We start from the raw sequence: 12,849 nt of genomic DNA on the forward strand, positions 1-12,849 counted from the left end.
ACAACAATAAATGAAAATTTGCAAAAAAAAATACTTGTTCTGATAAAAGTTATTATTATTTATATATTGCATATTTATATAAGTTACATCGATATTTCAATATTTAATTTTTGTAAACAATTTACTTATAAAATGTCTATATAAAAAGTTCCGGGGTTCTTTTTGGCTTAATCAGCATATTAACTTTATCATTGAAGTTGTTATATTATTGTGATCAGTCGACATAACATGTTCGTGATTTTTATTTTTTGATTAGTATGTTGTTGTTTTTTTTTGTTGTTTTTTTGCATAGATATATAATCTTTTTTGTCAATATAAAATTTTTTACAAAATTGTTAACGCAACAAATTGACTGGAGCAAGCAGAAGACGATGGTCTTATCATCTTGCCCGTTAATTTCAATTATATTTTACAATGAATATCAATTAAATATAAGATAAACACAATTTATAAGATATTTAAATATATATAAATATAAGAACTCATATAAGTAAAATAGCCAAGTAAATGTATCTTTATAAATATAAATACAATTAAATGCATTTTTATAAATATAAACATAAACATTTCCAGCTATCGTGTAAATGGAAAAAAAAAAAATTTCAAGACGTGCAAAAGTTTTTAAAAAATAAGAGATTGTTACAGTAATGTTGAAGTCAAGTAACTGTTGTTTAACTACGCATTTAAAATGTTGAAAAGAGTTTATCGTTTTAATCTCATTTGTGAGAAATGAGTTCCGCAATTGTGGTCCTCTTCAAGATATTGAGAATTTGGATTGTCTCAAAGACGTTTTTGGAATATAGTAGTTCTGCTTAGAATGTTTTGCTTCGTATTTATGATCAATAAGTTGGAATTAATTATGAAATATTTTTGGGACCAAATTATTTTTTACTTTGAACATAAACTGAAGGATGCTATAAATGTTTTGTTTATAAATATTAAGAATTCTCAGTTCTTTTATTATTTGTTTAGCACTAACATATCCATTTGTAAATATGCGGCATGCTTGCTTTTGTTTTTTATAGACTAAGGCTAGTTATACAGGCCTCTGAATCTGTTTTTTGTGATTTTAAACAGTTTTGGAAGAGTGGATACAAAGTTTCTAGTAGCTTTAAAGACTATCCGCAAAGCCTGCTCAAAGCCACTGTTATGTACAACTTCCGACATACCGCCTTGAAAACAGTTTTACTTTAAAATTAAATATGTTCTGATATATATATGTGTATCATTTGGAAGCTTTTATTGATTGTAAATGAAAATATAAATACAAATGGAAACATTAATTTGTACCGTTTAAACCATTGTCTAATTGAAAAACAATTTAATATATAATTTTTTTTTTCCTTATCTTAGGTGTGCAAATAATCACAAATTTTATCCAAAGTTTCTGTTAAAGAGCTTAGTTGGAATTGAATTTGTTGAATAAAAAAAAAAAAAAAGTAAATCGTAGCCCTAGTGAAAAAGACCTATAGGATCCTATAAGCACTTGGAACAAAAAAAATTTCAGACTTGAACCCCATTAAATTAAAACACATAATTTAAAAAGTTTTTATAGTTATCAAAGTTTTATCTTTTTTTTTTGTTCGAAAATCCTAGTGGTCAAATCAAAGGTCCTAGTGGACTTTTTGGCAAGGAAGACGAAGCATTTTTTGATTTTTAATAACTTTTTAGCCGAGTCTTTTAAAAATACGGGGCAAAATACGAGATGTCGTTGCACACGCTGTCGTAAATCGACCCAAAGTTCGTACTTTATTTAACTAAAACAAAAAAATTTCCGCCATTTAGTTATTTATTTCAAAATTAAATATATTTAAAATTCAAAATTAAAGATATTTAATTTAGGTATTTATTTGAAAATTAGGTCTTCTTCTTTTTTGGAGTTTCTTTTTTTCGCCTTTTTTCAATTATTGTCTTCAACAAAACCTGATAAGTTATTATTAGAGACATTTTTGGATTCTCGAGATTTGCCAAGTAAGAGATAAATCCTAGGAAATGCAACATGGAGAGCTAACATGATTTGGACCTTTTATTACTACTATTTATGGTTAAGGTATAATAATTGTCTTTTGTAAACTTTAAATATGAGTCTTTCTATCTAAGAATAGTACGCCTAACATTAGAACCAAACGGACCACCGGACGCTTAACATTAGGACAAATGGAATTGGCAAAGCAGTTATCCAATTACGGACAATACTTAGAAATGTAGCTTCTAGTTCTTCAAGATTATACAAAATCTTGAAACAGTTCACTTCATATAACTCTACCCCTTGATATCCATTCCTGGTGTGCATTTTTTTTGAAAACCCTGTTTGGCTAGAGTACAAAAAAGTTTGGCTAGACAATTTAGTTCAGGATAGATCCAGTTTAGCAATCATCTACACATATATTAGATTAAAAGTCAAGAAACAAGACAGTTGGAGTTGTGAACTATTATACATTTTTCAGAGCAAAAACTTAGAAGCAGACAAAATTATAATAACATGAGTTTTTAAATTTAAAAACGAACATGATTTTCATTTTCTAAAAGTTTTACTATATTTTGTTGAGATTATTGTTCCATAAAAAATTAAAATTAATTTTAAAAAAATCTTATAAAAGAATATAAACCTAACATTGTTTGAACATAAATTCACGAAAATATACGTTGCAGATTTCTCAGTTTATAATTATTTATCATACATAAAAGACTCTTAGTTCTTGAGATTTCATTGAGAGATATTTACAGACATGTGTCGAATTTCAAACTTTGTATATTTATACTAGTGTCAACCGAAAATGATTCTTCAAAGGAAAACTAACAAACGAAAATACAAGGATTATGGTTGTTTATGCAAAAACTTTCTTAAGATAAAAGTATCAGGGGGGGGGGGGTTCTTAATTTTAATTTTGAATAACAAAACCATTGTTTGGTTATATTCCCTAATAAGTTTAAACACTAAAGAAATGAAAGAAATATATACTAAATTTAAAATTAATATACAATATATAACTTTACAATAATAAAAATTTATTCGAAATTAAACCTAATATAAATTGATTGTCTAAAATAGAACTGAAACAAGCTTCCACTAAATTTCATGTTCTTTGCTATTGCAACACAGTGACAATTGGGCGAAATTATTTTTTACACAAACCGTTAGATTGGTTTTAAAAATGTAAATTTGATTTCTTCATTCTAATTTCTGATCCACTAACCATTGTTCAATGACTTTCTCATTATTTCTTTTCCATTCAATATTAGCGCGAATTTTTTCTTGAGCCTGTTCTATTATGCGTTTAGCCGTACCTTGATCTTTAATTGATTTCACAAAAGTTTGTAACTAAAAACAAACATATTATACAAAGTCAGGTAATATAAAATCTACATGCATGTATATAAATGTATGTGCATATATATATACATAAATATACAAATATAAATTATATATATAAACATACACACACACACATATATATATACACACTTATAAATTTTATATACAAACGCACACATAAATATATACACATTATTTATATTAATCTATATCTATATATATATCTATATATATATATATATATATATATATATATATATATATATATATATATATATATATATATTATATATATATATATATATATATATATATATATATATATATATATATATATATATATATATCTCTCTCTCTCTCTCTCTCTCTCTATATATATATATATATATATATATATATATATATATATATATATATATATATATATATATATATATATATATATATATATATATATATTTATTTATATATATATATATATATATATATATATATATATATATATATATATATATATATATATTTATATATATAGGGTAATGACTTTTTTCAACCCCATGCTCCTGTACTGTAGTTTGATGAACTTTAACCTAAAGAGCACGAAATGAACTATTATTTGCATATCTTTTGAAAAAAGTTCACCCCGCCATGGAAAAATCGATTTTGACATAAGTACAACTATGTATTCAAATGTATTTAGAATGTCATAGTCATGTAATACAATAAATTTTCAATCCAACAATGACTCAGACCGTTGACCTTGCTCTTGCTTGTTGCATAGAAAGAATAGAAGGTTTAATTTGTCTTTATTTTTGCATGACGAATACATTTTCCTCATTACTTTGATTGCGCGCTCTGCGCATTGATTACTTCTGGGGGATCTGTAGTATGGATGGCTCTCACTTCCAGTGATTTTTCAAAGAGCTTAAAGCCTTTTTGTATGGATTCAGTACTTCAGCTAAGTCGTTTTTGTTGTACAGTTGGTCTGTAAACCAATGGTCTGCCCAATCAACAAATCAACATACTCTCTGCAGAACTGTCCTTGTTGAATGAATTAAAAAAGGCCAAGATCACTAGTATAGATCTGGAATTCCATGTCCAAGTTCTTCATCCATCACCAAACAGAGGATTCTATCTAATACATTGTGTTGACAACTGATAAACTGAGGTTTGTTGATGCATTTCTCTGTGAACATTCGTTGCAATATTACAACAACATCATTTTTTTTTCCAGTGCTAACGCTGGGGGTATCTGCAACAATCATCTGTATTGAATTCCATAGGTGAAATTCATCGAGGACTTTAGAAATTCATTAAGCAATAGTTTTTCCCCTGCCATCTACCAAGCCCAGGAAATCCAATTTGATTTCTCTCCTTTCATTTTTAAGGACGACCACTTGAAAATCGATTCTGTTGATGTGCTTACCATCAAAGTGTATGGACTATTCTTCTTCTTTTATGAGAGTCTTTAAATTTTACCAAACTATTGGTCCAGACATCCTTGTTCTTCTGAATGCTACTATCGCTAGGCTTGTATGTCACCATGTGTTGCTTCTGTAATAACTGTAAAATTAGATAAGCAGCTATATATACACAGTATAAATTGTTCTAGAATATTCTAAATTGTTCCAGAATGTTGTAAAGTCGTCTAAAATATTCTGGAATTTTCCAAAATATTCTGAAGTTCTAAACACTTCTAATCTATACAAGTTTCAAATGATTTTCGGCAAAAGCCAAACAAATTAGTAGTAGTTCAAAAGTTCATTGATTTATGACAGAAGAAACAATTCTTAAAAAGTCAAAAAGTCATAACTTTAATATATATATATATACAGAGATATATTTACGGGGGGAGGAAAAGAAAGGAGGGGGGGGGGAAAGGGGGTCAGAGGGCTTTGGCCCCAGGCGCCAAGTTTTGATAGGACACCAGCCCTCAGAATGGTAGAATCTTAGAAAGTTTATTACATTAAATAGTTATTTTATATCATTATCAGCAAAATTTTTATATTATTATCATGTCCAAATCATATATTGACTCATAGACCTATTAAATATCTCCAAGTGTTTTGCGACAAAATTTGCAATTATTTGCTTTCTGCCTACAAGTGTACCGGCGCATTTTTTATTATCACAATTGGAAATTCATCTTTATAAAAGTTATAAATGTGTGTGGTTGGCAGAAGAAAGTATCATTTAAATGGCAATCAAAGTCCACTTGCAAATTATACATAACTATGCGCAAATTATTTATAAGAAAACGTTGATTTGGTAAAAAAAAATCTTTTTTAAAGGATCGTACCAATTTTTTAATATTCCTGAGCAGTTCATAGGTATAACAATAGATAATTTTATACAACAAATGGTTGTATAGAATTTTCTGCCACTACAATACAAAAAAACTAAACATTTTTCCACAAGTGTTAATTCTACTTCTGATATTAGCCATGTAGATTACCTGTGTTCATTTTTCAGTATGTTCAAAAGAATGGCTGTCAGGTAGAAAGATTTTTAGGATTTTTACCCAACTCTGGCTATAAATCTGAAGAATAATCAGATGCTATATTTTTAGTTTTAGAATTGCATAGATTAGATATAATTAATAGTCATGGTTACGACAATACGTCTAACATGTCTGGTAGGTATATAGGACTTCAAGCTTGCATTAAAGAAATTAATCCTTTAGTTGCATATGTACCATGCTGGGCACACTCTTTAAATCTTGTTTATGAATGCCCTGTAGACTGTTGTAAAAATTTTTTATTTTGCTTCAAAATAAATATTTTCAGTGTTTTGACATTTAGATAGAAAATAGCTCAGAACAATTTAATTAAAACATAAAACGTATCACTTAAAAAACTATCAGATAACAGGTGGTCAGCAAGATCTAATGAAAGTATTTAAACAAAAAATTGGAATGAAATAATTAATCCACTCTCTTTTATTAAAGATGAAAAATCGCAAAAGTCAATCACAAGATCAGAAGCTAATGGACTGTCTTTAAATGGTTATAATGGCCACATTATTAGGTGATATACTAGAAAGATTTAGCAAAACTAGTAAACAATTGCAGTCAGTTAAGGTTGATTTAGAAACAGTTGTAATTTTAAACAAATGGTGAATTTGATATATATTAGATCTGAGTAGTTTGATATCTATGATAAGAGAGAGCAATCAATAAATCAGGACACAAAACATATAAAAAAATACGAAAAAGAAAAAGAAAATTAACTGCAGATAAAAAAAGAGAAGGAGTAATAAATTTTGAAATTCGAACTCTTTAAGGATTAATACATATTATGCTATTTTTGATAAACTACATTCTGAACAAGAAAAAAAAATTGTGCTATGATAAAGCCAATAAAAAATTTAATTTTTTGTTTCAAATAATAAAACTATCACCATCAGAAGTTTACAAAAAAGCAGAAATGCTTCAAAAAGTACATAAAAAAATGATCTTTCAACTTCATTTACTAACAAGTGTATACAATTCAGAAGTTATTTAATGAGTTTATCTGAAAACATAAGACCTAAAACTATAATAGATGTTTTTAAAATGATCAGAACTGATAAACTTCAAGAACTATATAACTATCCTTAATGCTATATCTACTCTAAGTAGATATGGCATTAAGGATATATCTATGCTGCCCTACGTCCAATTATTCAGCCAAGAGATCATATTCAGCATTAAAGAGGGTTAAGTCTTATTTGAGGTTGGAAATGACTGGTGATTGTCTTAATAGGTTAGCAATTCTATCTATTGAATCTGCACTTACCATAGATACGAACTTTAATGACATTATAAATACATTTACAAAACAAAACTCACATAGAATGATATGCATATTTTTTTAATGTTAAGTGAGTTAAACTTAATATATATCCTTGTATTGAAAATGTTTTTTTAATATTCACAAATCAAAGTATACAGTTATTTGTAAAAGAGGGTGCCCCAGGGCGCCAAAAATATAAATACGTCTCTGTATATATATATATATATATATATATATATATATATATATATATATATATATATATATGCATATATATTTATATATGCATATATATATATATATATATATATATGTATATATATATATATATATATATATATATATATATATATATATATATATATATATATATATATATATATATATATATATATATATATATGCACATATATATCATGTATACATAATATTTTTCTGTTTCAAACAAATGAATATTTGTTCTTTAAAAAATATTCGTCTGTATAATCCTCTTGCTTTTGATCTATTTTGATTTATTAGTTTAACAAAGCTTTCAACACTAAGCGAGTAGTTTGACTTGGTTTTAATTTTAAGAGGTACATCAACAACAGATTGGATCTTTTTGGTTTTTAAATGTGATGTATATTTGAATAATGTTTTAGTTGATTAGATATCTCAGTCATTAGTATTTATGTCAATTTCTGGTACTTAAAATTGTCTAAATTTATGATTCGTCTTTAAGCATAGGTTTCTTAATTTGAGAACAATATCTATACCTTGAACGTTTTTTTTTTCAAAATTAGTCATCATTGATAAAAGAACATTTTCAGAATAAGCAAAGTACATATTTGGTTTATTATTTTAACAACTGTAAGACTAGAAATAAAGTTTTTTTCTAGCCTTACAGTTACTGAAACCTTTCTTGGTTGCTGATATTGTCAATCCTTTCTGAAAATATTCTTTTATCAATGATGACTGATTTTGACCTAAAAAAAAAAAAAAAACATGTTAAAGCTACAGCTGTTATAGATATAGATAGGAATAACTGGTATTTCTCTCTATTAGAGCTGAGGAATTCAAACTTTACTGATCGAGGATTCATCCTGGCAAGATCTACTGTCACATTTTCAAATCTAGTGTCAAGAATGTTGTAGTACATATGCTGCTGATTTTTACTAAAAATAAAAGTGCTCCTTTTGACAATTTAGGTAAGCTGTCTCCATCTGTAATAGATTAAAATATTACAAAAGTTTTCACAAAACTGATTGGCTTTACCAATTGATCCTATAAAAAACTCCTGTCAGATGTTGAATCATCAAGCTATTTAAAATACTTTAATGAAAGTTCTTCTGTGTGCAGAAGACAAATAAACCATTATTGTGGATTGTAATTGTCTGTGGATTGTAATTGTCTGTAATTTTTTCAATCAAATGAAATCATGACTGTTCCCAGCCAAGTACAAAAATCTTGCATTTCTTGTATTACCTTGGAAGTGCATCAGGGTGCATTGTCCTGTTGGAAGATTGTTCTTTTGTGGATCTTATGGTTAGGAGCAAATTTTCTTTTAGAGTTTTGGTATATACTTGAGAGTTAACAGTTTTACCCTTTCACATAAAATATTGCCAATCACAGAGCCAGGCAAAAGAGCAAACCAAAAATCATAAGGTGGATGTTACATAGTAAACACTTTATATTTGTAGACATACTCATCTACTAACAAAATTGTATATTTTGGTAAACTGCTAGAATGTACTTTAATTTGAAAACATTACTTTTTCCAAGTTTTTCTCTGCCCAATGTTTATGTTTCTTGCAATACAACAAGTGTTTCTTGGGTTTTTTGCTGGTTGTTGAGCTGGACAATTAAGGTTTACTCGCAGAACACACTTAATTGATTTTGCACTTATGTAAACAACAGTTTCATAATGTTATTCTTTCTCGATTCCAAAATATGAAACCTTGGGATTTTTTTCAAAAACAAACTTAACATGCCTCAACAATTTTTGAAGAAAATGTTCCTGAATCTCTATATCTACTAAGTGTCTTAATTACAGCTGATCACAATACTTTCACAAGCTTTGAAATTTCTCTTGGTTATTTTGTTGATCTGATACTACAACTTGACTTTTTACACTTTCAGATAATTCTTTAGTTATTCACACAAAAATGTGAATAAAAACTACTTATACTGATTTGGGCAACTAGAATAGTCAAACTAAACACCGGAAGAAACTACAGCTATTAATTTTTTATTTATTCACCCAAGGTTTGGTGTTAAGCTAAATAATGATAAATTTTATGAGTAATTCCAAATTTTTGTCCAGACTGTACCAATTATCTACTTTTTTATCTCTGAGCAATGTACCATTTCTACCATCAAAATACAGTAGAAAAATCTTAACAGTACATGTACTTTCATTTTTTTAAAATTGTTATCTCTTTTATTTTAGTTCACTTTTATTTTTTTACTTTAGACACAATATTAAAATCCACCAAAATAGCTGTAGCAAGAGAAGCTGCGGCATGATTTGAAACAACATAACTGTCAGCTTCACTTGCAAGATTTACTAAGATTGCCTTCATCTGTTGAACTTGAACTGTCTGAATCTGACCTTTTCACATTTTGGTCACTCTGATTTCATTGTCATATTGATAATCATACTCAGTTTCATGAAAACATGATGATTCAATTTATCTGAATTGCTTGCTTTTCTTCAACTTACAGCAGTATCTCTATTACTTAAAACAAAATTTCTTTCATTTAATTCACTAATTTTTCTGTTAATTTTAACATCAACTCAACTTATGTACATTTAATGTATAGCTCTGAGTTTATGCAAGAATTTTCTATGTGGAACTTTCTTTAATATAACCCATATTTAAAATTTGCAATTATATTATCTACACAGAGTTAACAGTTACAATAACTAATGCTAAACAACAACAGAATATTTACAATAAGTTTTTTTTATTTGTCCTGCACTTGATTCTGATTGATTTAAAAGTAGATTTGCTGTCATAATAAGCTTTAGTTTATTATGACAGCAAGTTGGTATTTAAGTTGGTTTTTAAGTATTTTAAGATGAATGATAGGAATGGCTACAATATTCCATAGATCCATAATATTGTTTGTGACTTTACAAATAATTGTTGCATTCTGCGCATTTTTTTGCTTTCTGGGTTTTTCTTTAGTTGTACAAAATACCTATATAATAGATATATTGTTAGCAGCTCATTCTTTAGTAAAAAAGATTAAAAATATAGTAGTTGCTTTCTCTTTGGATTTTAAGCCTGATGCTAAAGGATGATTTCTCAGAATTAGTTTTAGAACTGATTTATATTAAAAAGTATATACAAATGAGAGATAGCAAAGTTATGCACCATTCTCGCTTGAACAGTACATGAATTAAAAAGTAATAGCGCAACCATTATTAATGAAAATACAATAAACAATATAACATACCAAAATTACAAAAAAGTTAAATAAAACCAGGTTAACTGCATAGAAAAAGTAAAATGATAAGTCAAAAGATTTATAAATTTAAAATATTTACAATTTATGCAGCCAAATAAACAAGATTACATTTAAAATATTAAATAAATAAATTAAATTTAAATTTAAAACTTTTTTTAAACATTTAACATCATAAATAGAAGTGATGTCATCAATATCAAGGAAAAAAGTAAAACTTAATAAAAGAAAGTTTTAATTAAAAACACTTCATGGAACACTTTAAATGGAAATATCATTTTTGTTAAAAATCATTTGATTTGGGTGATTCAAAATAATATGCTAAAAAGAGAAATGAGAAGGTTCATTGAGAGTTAGACGCAAAATATAAAAACATTTTACTAAAAGATTATTCTTTAATATTGATTTTTTTAAAAATCTTTTTTGTGGATAGCTAGGCTTTATCATAACACAAACCTCATGACATGAAAACGCAAACACAAAAAGTGTAATACATAAGATGTTACAAAAATTAGGTAAAAATTACAAAAATTAAAATTGATAATTTTATCATTTACTTTTCAATATTATTCATTTCAGCTAATCAGTGTTGACCAACAACATTGAAATAATTATTTCCACCACTGATATATATATATATATATATATATATATATATATATATATATATATATATATATATATATATATATATATATATATATATATATATATATATATATATATATATATATATATATATATATATATATATATATATATATATATATATATATATATATATATATATATATATATATATATATATATATATAAAGCAAAATGGTAATTATATATATATAAAGGTAAAAAAAGTTTGAGATTAAAGATTTTTTCAAAATGTTTTTGACATATTTTTTTTTTGACAAATTTTTAAATAAACTCTATAAGTTCAAATGACAAGTATAAGAAATTTATTAAAAAACATTAAAAAAACTGTAAAAAAATAACAACAATAAAGAACAAAAGAGCTTTAGTAGCTTTTAAAAAGCTATTTAAATTGTATATTTTTAATTAAAAAATTTTAAAAAACAAAATATAATTTTTGATACACAATATTTTTATAACTTATTATTTAAAATACGACATAAATACGACTTAAGGTGAAAATAATTAAAAATTATTTAAAACTTAAAATCTTTTTTAATAAACAGTAACAAAAATTAGTTTGTCTAAATTTAAATTATGTGACACAAAAACAATTTTAAAAGATTCAAGCTATGTATTTAAGTTTTAATTACTAAAGTCTTTTCTGATTATTACATATATATATATATATATATATATATATATATATATATATATATATATATATATATATATATATATATATATATATATATATATATATAAATCTTTTAGCATTAAGGTATCTACTTACCATTTCTAATTCATATTCGTGTGAAAATCCAGAAGTAATTGCTTCAAACACACGTTTCAATGTAAAAAATGATTTTGTAAATCTAACAATTTAAAAAAAAAACTAATAAATAAAAAAAACAACAAGAAAACTAATAACTATTATATGAAAAAACAATAACCAATTAGTAATGTAAGTAATTTTGTGGAGATGGGTACTCAGGAAAGGTCCCAAAACCTTTGGAACAATAACTCAAACAATCATACCACAAAATTAAAATTTACCTTTCAGATATTTCTCCCCATTTTTCTTTTAGGAAAGAAAATGCTAAATATCGCCCAGCGGCATTGTTATTAGAAACATACTGAACAACAAATGAAAAGTCTTGATCTTTAACAATACTTTTGTTTAATGCGCGGTGTAAATATCTAAAAATATAGAAAACTACAGTATATGTAATAACAAATCATAAATATATAATATGAAATAAATTTTAGGTTAGCACTTTGTTTTACAGATAAACTAAGATTAACTTAATCACCTATCAATAAGCCATGTTTCCTGTGAAGCAGACATGCCATAAAACAGTTTTGTTCTTTCCGAAGCAACAGTGGAGGTTAGGTATTGATTGTATAAGAAATCCCATTCTTTCTCCCCACCATTATAAACACCATAGTAATAAACAATGTTTCGAAAGTCTGCAGGTATACTACAAATATATCAAACTACTTATAGCTAATATATACTATAGTTGTAGGATCAATTACATGAATAACATATATTACTTGTTAGAGCTTGGTGAATTCATCCAGTTATTAAAAAGTGTAGTGGCGTTTCTTAAACAGTTGATATAACCACTACTACATGCAAAGGCAGCAACAATAACTTGTAAATGTCTTAAAAAAATAAAC

The 12,849-nt window shown here is 26.1% G+C and overlaps 1 protein-coding gene across 2 annotated transcripts in view; it reads right to left on the reverse strand.

The window, feature by feature from the left end:
- Positions 1–2,959: 2,959 nt before the first annotated feature.
- LOC100212915 (aminopeptidase Ey) overlaps positions 2,960–12,849 on the reverse strand; it is a 63,531-nt gene continuing 53,641 nt past the window's right edge. For both annotated transcript variants that reach the window (XM_065818601.1, XM_065818602.1), the window contains exons 17-21: positions 12,724–12,834; positions 12,480–12,647; positions 12,223–12,366; positions 11,960–12,041; positions 2,960–3,322 (exon numbers count right to left, since the gene is read on the reverse strand). In XM_065818601.1, coding sequence (XP_065674673.1) covers positions 3,173–3,322; positions 11,960–12,041; positions 12,223–12,366; positions 12,480–12,647; positions 12,724–12,834 — 655 coding nt within the window. In that variant the 3' untranslated portion in view covers positions 2,960–3,172. The remainder of the gene's footprint in view (positions 3,323–11,959; positions 12,042–12,222; positions 12,367–12,479; positions 12,648–12,723; positions 12,835–12,849) is intronic.

Source organism: Hydra vulgaris, chromosome 14, assembly GCF_038396675.1.
Source record: "Hydra vulgaris chromosome 14, alternate assembly HydraT2T_AEP".
In the NCBI taxonomy this organism is placed as follows: domain Eukaryota; kingdom Metazoa; phylum Cnidaria; class Hydrozoa; order Anthoathecata; family Hydridae; genus Hydra; species Hydra vulgaris.